The 18,317-nt window shown below is 59.8% G+C and overlaps 1 protein-coding gene across 1 annotated transcript; it reads left to right on the top strand.

Annotated features, from left to right (window-relative positions):
• Positions 1–4,941: 4,941 nt before the first annotated feature.
• Positions 4,942–9,714, top strand: ENPP7 (ectonucleotide pyrophosphatase/phosphodiesterase 7). The gene is made up of 5 exons (XM_075720223.1): positions 4,942–5,182; positions 6,301–6,446; positions 7,290–7,910; positions 8,518–8,731; positions 9,626–9,714. Exons 1-5 carry the CDS (start codon positions 4,942–4,944, stop codon positions 9,712–9,714), a joined length of 1,311 nt encoding a protein of 436 aa, XP_075576338.1.
• The last annotated feature ends 8,603 nt before the right edge of the window (positions 9,715–18,317 follow it).

The following is an 18,317-nucleotide window of genomic DNA, read 5'->3' as shown; positions in this document are numbered from 1 at the left end:
CCCCAGGGACCCAGCACACACCCATGCTGCTGAGGGCAGGGGTCCCAGGAACAGCCCCCCCTGCCCTGCAGCTCCCCCCGCCCACTCCGGGCAGGGCTTCGGTCGCACGGCAGGGTGCAATGCCAGATGCCACGGCCCTGCAGACGAAGCCGGGTCCTGCCTTTTGCTGCACAGGCTCAGGGAATGGTGCAATTTGGGGGATCCTCGCAGGCACCACCGTGCTCTTTCAGTCCGCTGGCAAGAGGGTCCGGCTCCACGGTCAGACCTGCGGTGACACCGCCGACCGCAGCTCCTGCGCCAGCTCCCCGCAGCCCTGGGGCTCCCAGGAGCACCAAGGGAGCCGTTTCATGGGGGTAAGACCCAAACTCCTGGCTCCCAGTACAGGCATCCAGGCCCTGCCTGAGGCACTCCCCTGCAGCGACCAAAGCCACTTTTCCAGCCTCCTTGCCACTTTTCCAGCCTTTACGAGCTGCTTGGCTGGAGCGCCTTCCTCCCTCCATCTGCCTCAGGGCTCAGGCCAGGGCTGCTCCTGGCTTTTGATTTCATGCAACACATCACTGCTGCTCTGCTCCTGACTTTGAGGCCATTATCAGCACTCTCTTCACCTGCATCCCAGTTCCTTGGCCATGCCTGGGATAAAGCAGCTTGAACACCCACAGACAGCAGTGACTCTCCCTGGATGGCAGCGGGTGCGAGCAAAAGCCGGTGCAAGCAAAAGTGCGTGTCTGCTGTGCCTGGGAACAGCCGCCTCTCCAAGAGCTGCCCTCAGCCACCCAGCTACGCCCTACAGGGAGCAGAACAGGGTCTGCCCCACACCCATCAACTCCACCCAACCATCCCAGGTGCATCCAGTCCCCAGCTGCTTCCACAGACCCCGCAGTTCCACCCCACACTCAGTAGCTCCCCACACCTCCCCTCGCAGTCACTGCAGACCCGCGCAGCTGCAGAGCTCCTCCGGGTTTTGCTCACCAGGGCAGCATTGCAACTTTAACCACAGGGTGCTGGCATCAGATATTTCACTGACACTAACGAGCTTATCTAGGCCCTTGGTACCCAGGCAGTCATGCTGGGAGCCAAGAGGAGCACTGCAGACATTCACCCCTTGTCTGAGCTGCACCAAACTGATGAAGGAGGCAGGTTTAGTGTGAAGAGCAAACCAGGGCATCTCCAGCTGCTTTGTTAATTCTCTCCTCACCCTCCAGGCCACCTTCCCTCATCCCTTTTCACCTCCTTCACCCTCTTTCCAATGGGAAAATTATATGCAATGCCTTAACCATCGGGACGGTGCAACTGATCTAGAGCAGAGCTACAGTGAGGTGAGCAAAATAAAAACACCTACTTGCTTTCCATCACATCAACTCATCCTCTACCTTAGCATCCAAGCGCACCGTTTCCAGCCTGCCATCCAACACCCTGGCAAGCACCTGGGAGAGGGCTCTCCCTGGGAGCGGAGAAGGCTGCAGCTCAGCCTTTTTCCGGGAGAAGCGGCCACCCGCCCACGCAGAGACCCCACACGCATCCTACCTCTCACAAGGCGGCTCAGACCCAGGGCTCTGCCATCCTTCCACTTCCCAGCGCCTCCTCCCTCTGCACTCAGGCAGAGCAGCACCGAAGGGGCTCTCAGGGGCGTGGAGGGCTTTTATAGAGCACTCCCCAATTCCCCACCCTCCAGCCAACCGCTCTCACCTGTGGAGCCCTGCCCAGGCATCGCTCGTCAGTCCCATCACCAGGGAGCAGCTCAGGCCATGCCGGTAACGCATCCCCACAGCCACGTGCCCTGCAGAGCCGAGCGACCGCTCGCGTGGGACAAAGTGCGGCATTCCTGACTGAAATTCAAGTGGCACCCCTGTGAAATCTGCGATTTGATTTTCCATTTAAATATAAAAAATAAAGAAGGAAAACCGCCCAGCCCCTGCCTGCCTGACCAAACCATGCCCCCAGCACAGACCCCCGGCAGCTCCCAGTGCCACCCGTGTGCATTCGCAAGCCGCAGGGTTTTCGGCACGTCACTTTTTGCAAAGGCTGGTAACAGGCTGGGCGCCCGAGTGCCGTGTTTCAGACAAACAGGGCTGTCCCACTGGCAGATGACTTCTCTGTGCTCACGATTTCTATTTTCTAGCCCCTTCATCTGTCTTCACTGAGTTAATTGGTACACACGTGTGGGAAGGACAGTCTCAGCCCCAACGTGCCTTTGCAGGGACCGTCTTCCCCAATTAGGTGCTGGGACTAACGACTTGCGCCCTCAGCGCGTAGCTCATTGCACGTTCTCGTGAGTGCTTCCAAGGATGCAGGATCAGTGCTGTCAGCAAGGGGCCCGCGATCCGGAGGGTGCCGAGCAGGGGCACGGTGGCCCCAGAGCAGCCACGGCCCCTCGGGCACATCTGCTCCTAGATAAGCGCCTGGGGTGCTGCTGGTGCAAGATCAACAGCATCAGCCTTTTTAACTGGAGATGATCAGTGTCCCCAGGCAGCATGGCCAAAGGTGATGTTCTTTATCTGTGCCTCAAGCTCTTCAGATACCAAGTATCAAAACGTGCCTTGAGACACTCCTGTTATTAAATATTACTCCAAGATTAGAGCAGTGCTTCCTTCTCTCTGGCCTCTTCCTTCCCAGGATGCTGATGAGCACAATAACTTATCAGGACCTTCCCCTGCACTGTTACCAACGGCATGGGAACTTATTGACCCACCTCAGAACAACATGCTGAATATTTAGGACCTTCCCTGAGATTGGTAAGAGATAATACCTTTATCATATGAGCCCTTTAAACCCTCAGTGCCTCACAGGCCCTTCTGTCCTTGCTGAAAAGACAATATCGCATCCAGCACAGCAAACACTGATAACAACATAGTTCCTGAAGTGAACTGCAGTGCCGGGACCGGCAGAGTGGGTTGCCCGGCCAGCAGGTCCTCTCCCGGTGCTCTCCGCTCTCCAGACACACGACAGCTACTGGAATAGATAGGACCCCAGCAGAATGACCACTCCGCTCCAGTCTGGCCAAACCCAGGGCACGCAGACGCGCCCGTCACACCAGCAGCCTCCATCTCCGCAGCGCCCAGCAAAGAGCTCTGGCTCCCAGCAGGCTCTAACCTTGCAGAGGGATTTCCCCGCGGGCTGCCATCAGACCAACACCCACCCCATGCCCTCCGTTAGCAGGAGGAGGGGTTGGCTCGGGGCTCAGGGTGGGCTCCATCCCGCCGCAGCTTGGGCTTGTTTTCCCTGTCCGCAAACGAAGCGCCCAAGGCTGCGCTCCTGGCTTGTTGTCAGCCGTGGTGGGATCGCTCGAACATCTCACGATGCCCTTGCACGATTATCCCACCTCACGCCTGGGAAATACAAGCACAGGGGAAGAGGCGACTGAGATGCCGATGCACCCTGAGGAATCGGTCCAGACGGGAATACTCGGGGATGCTCAGGTCTACAAAGAGACCGCCATGGGCCAGGAAGGATGAACCATGGCACGTGCATGAGACTCATCTGCTCAGCTCACCCCTGCGGGAGAAATGCCAAGGAATGACCCCAGGGCTGGGGAAACCAGTGGAGACGGCTCTGCTCGGCGAGGGAGCGGGATGGCTGGGCAATTAGGAAACAAAGCACCAAGGAACAAATCTGGAACCTGAGCAGAGGAAGATCAGCAAAGACACAAAGGTTGAGAGTTCAGACCCTGGGGAACCAAGGCAACCTCTGTTACCTAAGTCTGGGATTGTTCAGCCTGGAGAAGAGGAGGCTGAGGGGAGCCCTTATCGCTCTCTACAACTACCTGACAGGAGGGTGTAGTGAGGTGGGTGTTGGTCTCTTCTCCCATGGAGTTAGTGATAGGACGAGAGGAAATGGGCTTAAGCTGCGCCAGGGGAGGTTTAGGCTGGAAATTAGGAAAAATTTCTTCACGGAAAGGGTGGTCAAGCATTGGAACAGGCTGCCCGGAGAGGTGGGGGAGTCCCCATCCCTGGAAGTGTTCAAAAAACGGGCAGAGGTGGCACTTTGGGACATGGTTCAGTCTGGTCTACCCTTGACTGGTTTAGTGTGGGCTTGGCAGTGTAGGTTAATGGTTGGACTGGATGATCTTAAAGGGCTTTTCCAACCTAAACGATTCTATGATTCTACAAAAGCCTTAAACTCAGTTTTGCCGAGAAATGAGTCAGCAGCAGTGATTAAACCCCAGAGAAGTCATAAAACCATCAGATATTGATAAAATGAGATGCTGATACAGCGAACCTCAGCAGCACATGAGTGGATGAGGGTCACCACGGTGAACAGCAGAGCCCGAGCAGCGGGAGCTGGGCTGATGGGACATGGAGGCTTCAGAGCCAGGCTCACCTCTGGAGCATCTCTGGGGGTTGCTGGCATGGCCAGGATCCAGGGAAGAGCCTCCTTCCCCAGCATGTAGCTCCACAAAGCCACACTCAGGGACCTTGGGTAAATCCAGGCTCCTTTCTGAGCCCCTGAGCACCCCTCTCGAGGTGGACGAGCGGCCCTGGGAGGGGGGTGAGTTGCCTCTTGAAGCTGAACTGCTGACCAAAGAGCAGGGCACCAAAAGCCAGGAGCGTGGAAAGGACGCAGCAACGGGCTGCAGGGAGCCAGCACGGGGTGAAGGACGGCAGCTGGGGCACGGGGCGGTGGGGAGGCAGGTTTCGCACGGGCTGCCTGCAGAAGGCAGCCTCCTGCCACACGAGCAACTCTTCCCGTTCATGAGTACTAAAATAGCACCCGACGCCACTGATGGAGGAGGCAGATTTGGTGTTTGAACCAGAAGGGAACCTAAGCTAATCTACTTCAGTTAGACAAAAAACAAAGAGGGTCATTCTGATACAAAGTGCTGGCTGAAGCCATGCACCCAGTCAGCAACTGCAAGATTAGATAAAACCTGAACTTAGCCCCATCCCGCAGGTATTAATGTGAGCTCTCTGGATGTCTGCGCCATTCCACTTCAAGGGCATGAAGATGTTCCCTTCACTGGGGTTCGTATTTGCTGCCCTCTCTTTAGCAAGATGTATCCCTGTGCAGCAGGTATCTGACCGCAGCAAAGTCCTCCTGGTGTCCTTTGATGGCTTTCGGTGGAACTACGACCAGGATGTGGACACCCCCAACCTCGACGCTATGGCTGCGGAGGGGGTGAAGGCGCGGTACATGACTCCTGCCTTTATCACCATCACCAGCCCGTGCCACTTCACGCTGCTGACCGGTGAGTCCCCACCGGCCCCGAGCCAGGCGGAGCAGCACAGGGGGCAGGCTGGGGAAGGGCACGTTTGAGGGTTATGCGTCAGTGGAGGAAACTACGTCAAGCAGCCACCCAGCTGCAGCAGCACGCAAAGCTTTAGAGTAGCCGTATTTTGGAAATACAGCAAGACAAGGCAACAGTTGCAGAAAGTGATAGAACTGAATCTGTATTTATCAAAAGTGAATAGCACCAGACCAACCCGATAGCCTCCTTTGATAAGACGAATGATGGTTTAGACAGGGGAGGTGCACTAAATTTAATCTTTCTGGACTTCAGTAATGTATTTGATACAGTGCCACACGGGAAATCATTAGTTAAGATGGAGATGGAGATTAGTACAAAATCTCTAATGCGGGGAAGTAACAGGCTACAGGGAAGAGGACGGCAGGTGATGCTGAGAGGAGATTGTCAAGCTGGAGGGAGGGAAACAGGGGAATTCCTGAAGAATCGATTTTGGAGCCAATCTTATTTAAGGTTTTCATTAATAACCTTGGCATAAAAGAGTGGAACATGCTAATGAAATCTGCTGATGAGAAAAGGCAGGGAGGCATTGTCAATACAAGGGAGGATGGGGATATCGTGCAGAAGTAACTGTGCAGTCTTCAGGACCAGAATAATAAAAATAGCATGAAAGGTAATAGTACAAAGTGCAAGTCTTTCATTTCCAAAGGGGATTTCTGCCACATGCTGTCCTCACCAGTTGTGAGCAACAGAGAAGGCGAAACACCAAAGCCATTAGTTAAATGCAGGATGACGCTGAGCCCTGCCCGCGCCGAGCAGGGCAGGAGCACTGGCAGGCAGTGCCGGCACCTCCAGGGGCGAGGGTGCCCCGGCTCGGGGTCTGGGTGAGACCCGCCTGGGACCAACCCACCCGCGTGAGGAGCAGGCATCCCCCCCTGCATCCCATTCCCCACCCTGGGAACCCCGCTTTGTGCGAGGAAGGAGGCAAAGCAGAGGCAAAGGGAGAGCTGGGATGGGGTATGAGGAGCAGAGGCTGACCCTGAGCCGGTCCATTGCCCGGCACAGGGGCGAGACCCCGCTCCAGCCTGGCTCACCCCCGCCTCCTCCGTCTCTCCTGACAGGGAGATACCTGGAGAACCACGGGGTGATTCACAACATGTGGTTCAACACCAGCACGGGTCTGAAGCTGCCCTACCACGACACGCAAAGCGTGGACAGCTGGTGGGACAACGGCAGCCTGCCCATCTGGATCACCGCTCAGAGACAGGCAAGTGCAGCAGCCTCCTCTCACGCACAGACCCTGCACAGACGGATCCTGCCTGCAATCAGACAGTAAAAGCTACAGGCAAGCCACGATCTCTAGTGGCCATGAGCTAACATCCTCACTGCAAGCGGCAGGCTAATTAGACCAGCAAAAAAATGCAATCCCCAGGCACTGGCAGGAATAATTATGATCATTCTATTAAAAATAGCAAAAAATAATAGATGCATTTCAGCTTTATTAAGACATTAATAAAACAGGTCATCCTTTTCCTGTTTAAAGAAACCTCAGCCGGTTTCTTAGGGAGCATCACGAGCCCGGGGGTTTCATACGCTCCAAGGCACAACCCTCGTTTCCGCAGCCGCACCCAGGACGGTCAGGCGGCAGCGTCAGGGGCCGGTCCCCTCTTCGCTGGGGACCGCAGCGAGGCTTTCCTAGATCCCAGTAGGCTTTGAATCTGCCTTTGAGACAGGACCTGAGACCTGGCCCGAGACATGTACCTTTGCCTGTATTTACCTGCCAAATTGGCCCCATTGACTTCAAAACGCACCTTAATGTCTTGATGGTCAAGAGCCGGAGGGTCCATGCAAGGTGCAAACAGGTCACTGTCTCTAAAGTTATAACTAGTGTCACTAACGCAGTGAGAAAGCCAATATGCAGGAGTTCTGGGAAGGGCAGTGCTTTCAATTAATCACTTTTAATTGGCAATGAGAAGAAAACCTCATTAGAGGCAGAGGTAGACATTAGGGGGCTGAATGAACTAACCGCATTAGTAGGTGGTTGCACTGACAGATGGAGAGATGCTGCAGAGCGAGTTCAGGTGAGTTTATGCAATGTCTCCACTAACAGGGTTTAAAGACAGGCTCTATCCATTTCCCCGGAGGAAGAGCAAAATATCAAGGGGAAGAAGTGAATATGAAGTTGGTGGAGCCCCCCTGGTTCAACTACAGCAATGAAACCAACTGGAGAGAGAGCATTGACACCGTCATGAAATGGTTCACAGTGAACAACCTTGACTTCATCGCGCTCTACTTCGGTGAGCCGGACTCAACAGGACACAAGTACAGCCCTGAATCCAATGAGACGAAAAACATGATCAAGCAGGTGGACAGAACCATCGGTTACTTGAGGCAGCGTATCCGGGAAAGTGGCCTGGAGTCAAAGCTCAACCTCATCATCACATCTGACCATGGCATGGAGACTGTCATAAAGACCAATGAGATTCACATCAAGACAGTAGAGAACTTCACGTTCAAAGACATCCAGTTCGAACTCTTAGATTACGGACCAAATGGACTACTGGTACCAAAAGAAGGAAAATTAGAGCATGTGTATTCAGTCCTGAAAAATGCCCACCCAAATTTACATGTGTACAAGAAAGCAGACTTTCCGAGGAGATTCCACTACGCCAACCACTCCCGGATCACTCCACTCCTGTTGTACAGCGATCCAGGATACGTGATCCATGGGGTAAGATGCACGCGCTTACTGTCTTTTGGGGACCTCCCTCTCTCCTCCTGTCCTTGTCATAGCACCCCAGCACCCACCCGGCTTTCTGCCTTCATGTGGGTCAGTTTCCCGACACACAGATGGAAATTCTAGCCCTTTGTGTAAAGATCTTCTCTGCTGTTCAGAAAATAAAAGGTCCAGAAGTCTTGGAGCAGGACCTGCATGAACACAGAACATCAGTGGCAGGATCCTCTCCTAGCCTGGCATTGAAGCAAGGCCCAAATTCAAGGCCAGCAGGCAGCTGCCCGTTGTGAAGCTCCTCAGTACAACAAAATTTGGATGTGCTGACATTCAGGGAGGGAACTTGCAAGATGCAATTGCTCGAGAGCTGTGCCTGGGCAGCACCCTCCAGCTCCTGCAAAGTTTAACATTATTAGATCCACTTCAAAAACTCCAAGAAACCAGACAGACTGTTAAACCCCGTGGCCGCAGAACACGGCATGCGAGAGCCACATGCAGGAGCGGTGGAGGCACCCAGCAGCGCTGCTGCGTCGGTGCCTGCCACCCCCCGCCAGCTGTGCTTTGGGGGGCTGAAGGGTTTGGGCGCTCACATCTCCTCCCCTTTCAGAGACTCAAGGTCCAGTTCAACAAAGGGGAACACGGTTTCGACAACGAAGCCATGAACATGAAAACCATCTTCCGCGCCGTGGGTCCGGCCTTCAAGCAGGGGCTGGTGGTCGAGCCCTTCGAAAGCGTCAATGTCTACGCTCTCCTCTGCCAGCTGCTGGGCATCACCCCCGAGCCCCACGACGGCTCCCTGGAGGTCATGAAGCCCATGCTGCGTGAGTCCGTGGGCACCGGGAGCAGGGCAGCGGGCACCGGGAGGGTGGTGGGCACCGGGAGCACGCCGGCGGGAACCGGGAGCAGGGCAGCGGGCACCGGGAGCAGGGCGGCGGGAACCGGGAGCAGGGCAGCGGGAACCGGGAGCAGGGCAGCAGGCACCGGGAGGGAGGCGGGCACCGGGAGCGCGCCGGCGGGAACCGGGAGCAGGGCAGCGGGCACCGGGAACAGGGCAGCGGGCACCGGGAGCAGGGCAGCGGGCACCGGGAGAGCAGCGGGCACCGGGAGGGCGCCGGCGGGAACCGGGAGCAGGGCAGCGGGCACCGGGAACAGGGCAGCGGGAACCGGGAGCAGAGCAGCGGGCACCGGGAGAGCAGTGGGCACCGGGAGCAGGGCGGCGGGCACTGGGAGGGAGGCGGGCACCGGGAGCGCGCCGGCGGGAACCGGGAGCGCGCCGGCGCGCCGCGCCGGGATTCCCGCGGGAACAGCGACACCTGGCGGCAGCCGCCCGCCGCCCCTCCCGCTCCCGCCACCGCCCGGCGGCTCCGGGGCACCGGCGGGGTCCGGGCCCGGCCCCCGGCCCCAGGCTGATGCCCGCTGGCGGCCCCCGGCCCCGGGCTCGGTAACCGGGGCGGTCTCACGGTAAATGCGTACCAAGGCCCCGGCGCGGCAGCAAAGCTCCTTACGGCCCCCGGCTGGCGGCAGGAGGTGCGCGGAGCGCTGGGGCCAGCAGAGCATCCTCCCGGGGCGGGGGGCAGAGTGGGGGGCTGTGGCTGCGCCAAATTCCCCGCACGAGCTCCCCGGTATCGCAGCCTGCCGGGGGCCGGGGCTGCCGCTCACCCGGGCAGGGGCTGGGCACCGGGCTAACGCCGAATTCCTGCTCCGGGCATTGCCAGGTTCGAGTGCTCCTCTCCCTCCCGCCAAGAAGGTGTCCGTGATGCTGGGAATTGCTCTTGTCCTGGGATGCTGGGGAGGAATATATTGACCCCCACACAGGTAACTGACCCTAAGGATACCCAAACCCCCCCCGGACGTGCTCTTGTCCAGGCAGGCACGGGCCCCGTTTGTTCTCGGTCTTTCCGGGGTTTTGTCCATCTGTGAAACCCCGTGCTGCCCACCAGCCGCTCCCCGCAGGGCACAGCAGACCCTTGGCACCTCAAGCAGGGAGGGACTCTGGATTTTGTACTGCCCGGGTCAGCACTGACAGCACCCAGGGCATTTGCTGGGCTAGAAAGAAGGGCTGGACATCTCTCCAGCCTCCTGCCTGCCGCTGCCTAACCATCCCTCCCCTCCCCGGCCTCCGCGTGCGGCCGGGTCGGGGCAGGACGGCAGTCGTGTGAGCCTCACCAAGGAGGGGTGAATGCTTCGTTCGTTGCTTGCGGCTCTGTGTGTGGCTGCAAGAGGAATAAGGACATAAGTGTGTTGCTTGCCTTCACTGTGCATATGTGCCTGGAGAGCCATCAGGACAAATAATTCTCAATCTCATTTCCTGGCACTTCCAGCACGGCGCACCCCCAGCCGATATCCACAGGCTGCACATACGTGAAATAAGTAACAGCAGCGCTGTGCTTTCCTGTCTTGGCAGCCTCCGAGTTCCAGGCAGCTCTACCAGAAATGTGTGGAGAGATGAGGGAGGACATGTCTCATGAAGACAACCAGCCCCGGTCTCAGAGAACTGTACAGAGTTCCCAAAACCTCCCCAAATTACTGATCCCTGTTCCTCCAGAATGACTGAGCACCGGGGGGGAGCTGCCTTTCCCAGGCTTTGGGGTGCACGCCGGGATGCACTGCTGCGGAAACTGGCTCTGAGGTACTGGCTGACCTTGACAAGGTTACCCCAACTTCCCCATCTGCTCCAGGCAGAACGACTTCGACTCTATTGGGACCAGGGACAGTCAATACTTGTTGAGTATCTAAAGCAATTAAAAGCGTATCGAAGTTCTGCGTGCGCCAGGAGCCTCCTGTAAATGGTGCTGGGCTGTGGCACAGAGCGGACAGCCTTGACACGCGGAGCAGACGGTGAGGCCCAGCTCCTTTCCCCCAGCTGCCGGGCTGGGCTGGCCGTGGCAGCGGCGCTGGGAGAACCAGCTCTGCTCCGGCAAAGGCAGCCACCCAGCCCGGGGGCCTCGGGGGGATCCCAAAGTCAGTCAGTGTTTCCAGCCCCTGCCCTGAGAGCCCTGGGTGCCCTGAGCACCATTCTACTTGTCTGACCGTAATTTTCTGTCCCTTATGGCTGTCACAAAAATGGGAAATACTACCTACGCACCCCCCGAGCTCAAAACCCGCAGGCCGAATTGGCCCCAGCTGCACTACTCCATAGCAGCACTCGTGAGACTTAACCCATCTGCAGCCCCGCATCAGCTCCTGGGAGCTCTGGGAGGGGGACACTGATCCTTGATGTATTCTGGAGAGGCAGAGGATGTGGCAGTGGCACAGCCAGGACCCCCCAGCTCAAAGCAAACACCCAGCCCCACGATTCCCGAGCCCAGGGCCACGCAGAGCCCGCGCCGGCTTGTGCCACCCATCCGGTACCCCCTCCGCAGCGGGGCCGATGCACCCTGGATGCAAAAGGCCCTCGCACAAAGCCAAACTTCGCTCTGCAGGACACAGCCCAGGACCCCTGAGCCAGGCCGGGGCTTAGGGGACAGGGAGCAGGACACCCCCCGTGCCGCAGCCCCGGTCCCGGCCCTTCCAGTGGGGCCTTGGCGTGGCAGCTGCCCCGGACCCCATCCCAGATGCTGAAGTGCCTCTCCCCAACCCTGTGCCTCATCTCAGGGGCTCGATAAACATCTGTTGCCATAGAGACTCGCTCGCGCTGCCTTCCCTGCATCACCCAACGAGATGAAACAAGAGACGCACGCTCCACTCGGAAAAACAGGAAGAAAATGTTTGGCTTGAAACCGTGCTGGGGGTGGGGGTCAGGCTGGCAGCACGCAGCGCAAACAGCCCGGCAGCGAACAACGGGGAGGCTCCGAAAGGGGAGCCGCACAGGCCAGTGCTGCAAATATTATTTAAGATAATATTAATAATAATAGCGCATAGCGACTTTCCCAGTGATCCTGCTGGCAACCCTGGGACTTTCCGCACAGGTCAGCACAACCGTGCCTGTTTTACGGTCGGAGGCAGCCAGGTCGGTTGGGAAGCTGGTATCCCTGAGATGCCGGCAGCCAGAGCCCGCAGAGCCCATAACCCAGCGCTGCCAGGCTCCGCGCGGCCCCGTGCCAGGGGTCCCCAGGGTGCCCAGCAGTCGACTGCGGCAGGTACAGAGCAGGATGCTCCCAGAGCTGGTCCCAGTCTAATTCCCAGAGCCATGCAGGTGACGCGGAGTTTATAGTGACCAACCTCCTGACGGGAATCCTTACCTAACAGCTGATTTTTGCCTCAGCTGTGAATGGGAATTTAGCTCCCGATTCAACAGGCAGTGTTTCAGCGAGACGGGGCTTTGTCAGAAAAAAATCTCTCCTGAGGTAGATACTGTTCTGGCTGCACCCTGCCACATCCCTGCTAGGAAGACTTCGTTGCCCCAAAACCATACAGTTTGCCATTAGACGTAGCCTGGAGCAGCTATTTTCACTCAGAGGCAAGGGAAAGAAAAAAGAAAGCACTGAACACGGTACCGCTTCAGTCCAACCACATTCACAGCACAGAGCATCCCAGGAACTCTGTGTTTCTGAGCGCTGCAGGAACCAGAAGGACCCCCCGGCCCCAGCCAGAGACCCCCCGGCCGCTCCATCCTCCCCCCAGACCCTCTCCCCATGTCTCCCCGCTCCCCTGGGCACCCACGGACACAGACATGGACACGAACACGTGTCTGACAAAATCTGCCGGGACCGGCCTTTGCTCCTGCTCCAGCCAGTGCCACCCGCGGCCGGTGCCGGGGCCACTCCAGCTCCAGCTCCAGCCCCAGCTCCAGCCCCAGCTCCAGCCCCAGCTCCAGCTCCAGCCCCAGCCCCAGCCCCAGCTCCAGCCCCAGCTCCACTCCAGCCCCAGCTCCAGCCCCAGCTCCAGCTCCAGCTCCAGCCCCAGCTCCAGCCCCAGCTCCACTCCAGCCCCAGCTCCACTCCAGCCCCAGCTCCAGCCCCAGCTCCAGCCCCAGCTCCAGCTCCAGCCCCAGCCCCAGCCCCAGCTCCACTCCAGCCCCAGCTCCAGCCCCAGCCCCAGCCCCAGCTCCAGCCCCAGCCCCAGCCCCAGCTCCAGCCCCAGCTCCAGCTCCAGCCCCAGCCCCAGCTCCAGCCCCGCTCCAGCCCCAGCTCCACTCCAGCCCCAGCTCCAGCCCCAGCTCCAGCTCTGCTCCAGCTCCGCTCCAGCTTCAGCCCCAGCTCCAGCCCCGCTCCAGCCCCAGCCCCGCTCCAGCTCCAGCTCCGCTCCAGCCCCAGCTCCAGCCCCAGCCCCAGCTCCAGCCCCGCTCCAGCCCCAGCTCCGCTCCAGCTCCAGCTCCGCTCCAGCCCCAGCTCCAGCTCCGCTCCAGCCCCAGCTCCAGCTCCAGCTCCGCTCCAGCCCCAGCTCCAGCCCCAGCTCCGCTCCAGCTCCAGCCCCAGCCCCGCTCCAGCCCCAGCCCCAGCTCCAGCCCCAGCTCCAGCCCCAGCTCCAGCCCCGCTCCAGCCCCAGCTCCTGCCCCGCTCCAGCCCCAGCTCCAGCCCCAGCTCCAGCTCCAGCTCCAGCCCCAGCTCCAGCCCCAGCTTCAGCCCCAGCTCCGCTCCAGCCCCGCTCCAGCCCCAGCCCTGCTCCAGCTCCGCTCCAGCCCCGCTCCAGCTCCAGCTTCAGCCCCAGCTCCAGCCCCAGCCCCGCTCCAGCTCCAGCTCCAGCCCTACTCCTGCTCCAGCCCCAGCTCCACTCCAGCTCCAGCCCCAGCTCCAGCCCCAGCTCCAGCTCTAGCCCCAGCTCCAGCCCCTCTCCAGCTCCAGCCCCAGCTCCAGCCCCGCTCCAGCTCCGCTCCAGCCCCAGCCCCGCTCCGCTCCCCGGGCCCGGTGCAGTACCGGCAGCCGGCGGGCGATGGCTCCCGAGCCGCGCTCACCGCCCCACGCCCCCCGGGAGAGCCGGGCACCGGGGGCGTGGGGGCTCAGGACAAAACCCGGTCCAGGAGCGCCTCGTCGGCTGTAAAGCTCCCGGTGCCCGCAGCTGCCGGCCGCTCGCCCGGCTCCGCCAGCTGCCCCGGGGCAATGAGCTCCTGCCAGGTCTCGGTGTGAAAGGCCTCGGTGGCTTCCACGGGGGAGGAATCCCCGCCTCGGCGCTGCTGGCGATAACACAAACCTGAAGCTCTCAGCGGCACAAGCCTGGGGCAGCGCAGCTGAGCCCCGGGTGCGCCCAGCACCCATCACAGCGCTGGCCGCACCGGAACACGCGGGGTTGCTCCAAGTGATGCCCTGGAGATGCGTGTCACACGCTTACTTAAATCTTCCACTTAAATCCTCCCCTCTGACAACACAGCCCCGGAATGATGGATGCTTCGAAGTCGCAGGCCTGACGGGCGAGGCAGCTCCGTCCCCCGTGGGCGTGAGGAGGTTTAACCCCACAGACGCGCGGAACTGCGACAGCCCAAACCGGCTGCTGACCCCCTGCCCCCGGCCCAGGAACAGCCTCCGGCCCAGCCTCTCCCCGGGCAAACCCTGGAACCTTCCAGACGCTGTCATATTTTACGTGTCCTTCTTTGAGTCTTTCCCAGCCCTTCCCGTTGCATCTCCCACCTTGCGCACTTTCCCCCTGCGACATTCCCACCAAACGTTTACCCGACAGACAAAGCCCCGCCTCGGCCTCGCTGGCAAACGCGGCGCTGGTTTGTGCCGGTGGACGCGGTCGCCGCCTGACGCAGCCGAGATCCCGGCTCCGCCGAGTGCTGCGTCTCCCCCCGCCCTCCCATCCCCGAGTAATTCATTCCCCACCGCCCCCCTCCCCGGGGCTGGGGGTCACACAGCAGGGAGAGCCCTGCTCTGTATTGCATCCCAATTTGCTATGCATTTCCACACCATTTGCTTCCCTTTCTTTTTCCTGCGCTAGAAAGATGCTTGCTACCCAGGGGTCCCAACTGCTCCAAGATGGTAACATAACAACAAATATACATACACGTATTTATTTATGGCATACACACAGTTTGCAGGAAAACTGCTGCCTCTTGAAACGCCTGGTCTGGGGATGGCACGTGCCCCTACAATTCCCGCACGCAGCCACGGGGCCCGGACACGACGTGCTCTCTGGTCATCCCATCCTGCAAGCTGCACAGCTCCATACCCGGCTGCGCTCGGCTGCGGTGCCCAAATGATATGCAGATCTCTGTGCTTCAATTGGCTGACGCCTTGGGAAAACAACCACCATTTGCCCACAACAAACATGGCTACCGTGGCCCAGCCGCTCCCCGGGCTGGCCCCAGCTTCCATCCTCTGGAGTCAGGAATATTACGCGCACTTGGCACCCCCTCAGAAAACCCCGCCGCTATTAACCCTGACCCAGGAAAGCCCCGAACCCGCGGCGCCGGAGGGAAACGCGGGGCACCCCGGCCGATGCTCCGGCTTCCTGGCGCATCCAGGCACAAAGACAGAGGCCAAGAGCCCCGCGGAAAGAGCTGCGGCCCTGACCCCCACCCTGCGCCTGCCCGGCCGGGGCTCTTTGCTCCGCAAGCCCCCGGGGAGCGGCCGTGTCCCTCGCCGCTGCTATGAAGCCCACCAGGACGGGCTCTCGCCACGGGCTGATGCCCGGCCCCGCCACGCTCACCCCTGCAGCCCTGCTCGTCCGCCTGCTCCAAATCCGCCGACCCGCCAGACGCACCGATCGCAGCGGGAAGGTCTGGTCCTCGGGCGAACACCTTCCTCTGACGGCAAACCTCCACCCCAGCGTGACAGCCCCCCGCGACCGGCAGAACGCAGGATGCGCGGCATTCCTGGGATGTCTGGCATACTTGGGAAGAGCTACGAAATTATGTCCCACCAGATTAGTTCAGGAGTCTGAGTCTCATTTTTAAGATGCCAAAGGTTTTCTCAGCGACTGCTGAGTTTATTGGCTCCGCTGTCACTTAGCTCGGCTGGAGCTGGGGAATGTGGCAGCCAAGCTATTTACTGCGCGTTCCCAAGTTTCTCCGGGAAGGTGAAGCCTCTGTCAGGGATGAAGAACGCTGAATTCAGCCCAAAGGCACTCGCAGGTGGAGCCGCAGCTTCGGCAGCACGGGCGGGCATCTCCTCCTGCACCTCCCCGGGGAGCTCTGCCAGCAGCCGGAGCTGGTGCAGCCTCTGCGGCGGCTCCGGCCGGCGATGCCCAGGGAAGCGTCGTCGCGGGGACGGTCTCCTCTGGCCGACTCAGCAGAAAGGGGACATGCGGCTGTGCCAGGACCCGTAACTCCCCCGGCTTTCCCTTCGCAGCCCCAGCCCTCCTTGCCCTTGCTCCCGTGGTGCAGCCGCCATCCCTGCGCTTCCCAGGGGAGCTGGAGGCAGCAGCAGAAGGCAGACGGGCAGGGGCAAAAGGCACTCGCGGACAATTTTTTTTTTTTTTTTCATCACTAAAACATCCCAAAATGCCAAAAGGAAAGCCAGGCAACACCGGGCCAGCACCCCGGCACTGGAAATGGGCAGGCAGCTACGCTTCCAGCAAGATCATTTTGCTATCGCTGAGCCCAAGAGTGAATGATCCGAATCGCAATGTAAAACTCACGAGATTTTAACATGTAAACAAATGTAGGATTTTTTTATTCACTTCCTGTTTTTGTAAATCTTCAAACCCACAAGTTCAGGCTTTTTTAATGCTTAGAGTGATTTTTCTTTCTCTTCCTTTTTCTTTTCTGAGAAAAAGTGAGATTTTTTCATTGAACCACACTTGAACCACACGGCTCCATTAAAGGCATCAAATAATGGGAAACCTGTGATCAACCTAAGCAAGCTGTCACCCCAGAAAGAACGGCAGCCAGGGCTCGGTGTGCTTTGCACTCCGAGGAAACACCCGCTCTGCCCCAGCCACCACCCCAGCTTTTAAACTACGCAAAATAACCTGCAGCTCCGAACCGGGGAGAACTGGCAGAAAGCGCGGAGCCCACCGCGGCCCAGGTGCTACCAGGACCGCTTCCCAGTAAACCCCTGGGGATATAAAGGGGATTTCCAGTCCGCGGAGCAGCGCAGCCCTTTTCCCCCCCGACAGGCGAAGGGGACTCAGCCCCCCGTTGCCGCAGGGGCGCGAGCGGGAACACGGGTGGCGCGGGGGCTGCGCAGCATTAAGGAAACGTGGGTCGCAGCTGGAAATGCGCTGCTCGGGGCTGGCCGCTGGCCACGAGGGCTCGGGGACAAAGCCGCTGGCACAGCCCCGCGCCAGGCACCAGCCTCCCAAACGCCGCACACGCTCCGTCCCCAAAGAGACCCGAATGCCGAGGGCTGCTCCCGCTTCCTATCCCCGGGCTCTCCAGGCTCAGCGAGCGGCGAACAGAGCACCTCCGCTCACAGCAGCCCTTTCTTCTTCGCTCCAGGAGGGAGGAGAACGGCTATTCTGCTCCTGCATCCTCGCGGGGAGCTCAGGAACACCGGCACCGAGGCTCGGCCGGGAGCAGAGCCCACCCGGCGTTACCCGCATCCGGGGCTCATTTCCCAGCAGCGTTCACCTCCAGCGCCGGTGAGCCGGATCCCGGCGGCTGGGCGAGCCCCACGCGCTCGGCGCAGCCGGTCACTTGAGCTGCACACACACCGTGAATGCCGTATTGTGCGCGCACACGGCTCATGCGTGCGGGGACGGAAAGTCGCACACGGGTTTTTTGCTAAAATTTAAGACGTGCTGCACACAAAGAGCAAAGCTGACGGAAGGGAAATCAACTCTAAAGAAAAAGTGCAGCGCTGGGTTACGTTTCTGTATCACCTTTGGTTAAAAAAATGCTTCTAACGGTTCTCCTGGCCAGCGAACAACCACAGTAATTGTAAAAAGAAAACAATAAAACGTGATAGCGCTCGACCTAGGAAAATTACCCCGTATTGTCCCAGCACCCCAGGCACATCCACCGTCCTACAGACCCAGCCAGCCCCGCTCCGCTAACGAAGCGGCTATTTTCCCCTTCCATCATGCAGGGGCTCGCCGGCAGCGACGTTACCGCCCGCAGCGGGGCCAGCCCAACGCGCCAGCCTGGAGCTCACGGAGGTGCGTGCAAAACGCTTTTCTAAATTCAGCATCGCTTACCAGAGCCGGCACTGCCCGGGGTTTGCGTGAGGCCCCGCGCGCAGGACACCCCATCGCCCGTCCTGGTCCCGCTCAGCCCCCGCGCACCGCGGGCACCCAGGCGCCGGGGCTACGGAAATTCATTTCCCTCTGGCTCCTGCACAGTTAATCGCAGGCTCCGGGCCCGCGGTTGTGAACTCCCTGAGGTGCTGACTCATCTTCTTCCATGCCTGTAAAGCACCATATTTCATTGCTCCACGCCCACCGCGCACAACCGCGGCGTGGTAGCTCCTCACGCCGCCTCGCACGCCCCGCCGGCGTGCGGTGCCGCGGCGCGGTGGGCACCGCCGCACGTTCGCTCGCGTGGCCCCAGGATTGCGGGCCAGGCCACACCTGGCTCCCAGCCCGCGAGCCCACTCCGCGAGCCCACTCCGCCAGACGGTTCTTAACGCGACCACCGCCCTCCGAGGCGGT

Source organism: Pelecanus crispus, chromosome 12 (assembly GCF_030463565.1).
Source record: "Pelecanus crispus isolate bPelCri1 chromosome 12, bPelCri1.pri, whole genome shotgun sequence".
Taxonomy (NCBI): Eukaryota; Metazoa; Chordata; class Aves; order Pelecaniformes; family Pelecanidae; genus Pelecanus; species Pelecanus crispus.
The sequence above is the reverse complement of the archived record's forward strand: the minus strand, read 5'-3'. Positions and strand labels throughout refer to the sequence as shown.

Coding starts and splice junctions, on each gene's coding strand:
- ENPP7 (XM_075720223.1), top strand. CDS start 4,942: ATGTTCCCTTCACTGGGGTTCGTATTTGCTGCCCTCTCTTTAGCAAGA. Junction 7,911..8,517: donor CAGGATACGTGATCCATGGG/GTAAGATGCACG, acceptor CTCCCCTTTCAG/AGACTCAAGGTCCAGTTCAA. Junction 8,732..9,625: donor GGTCATGAAGCCCATGCTGC/GTGAGTCCGTGG, acceptor GGGCATTGCCAG/GTTCGAGTGCTCCTCTCCCT.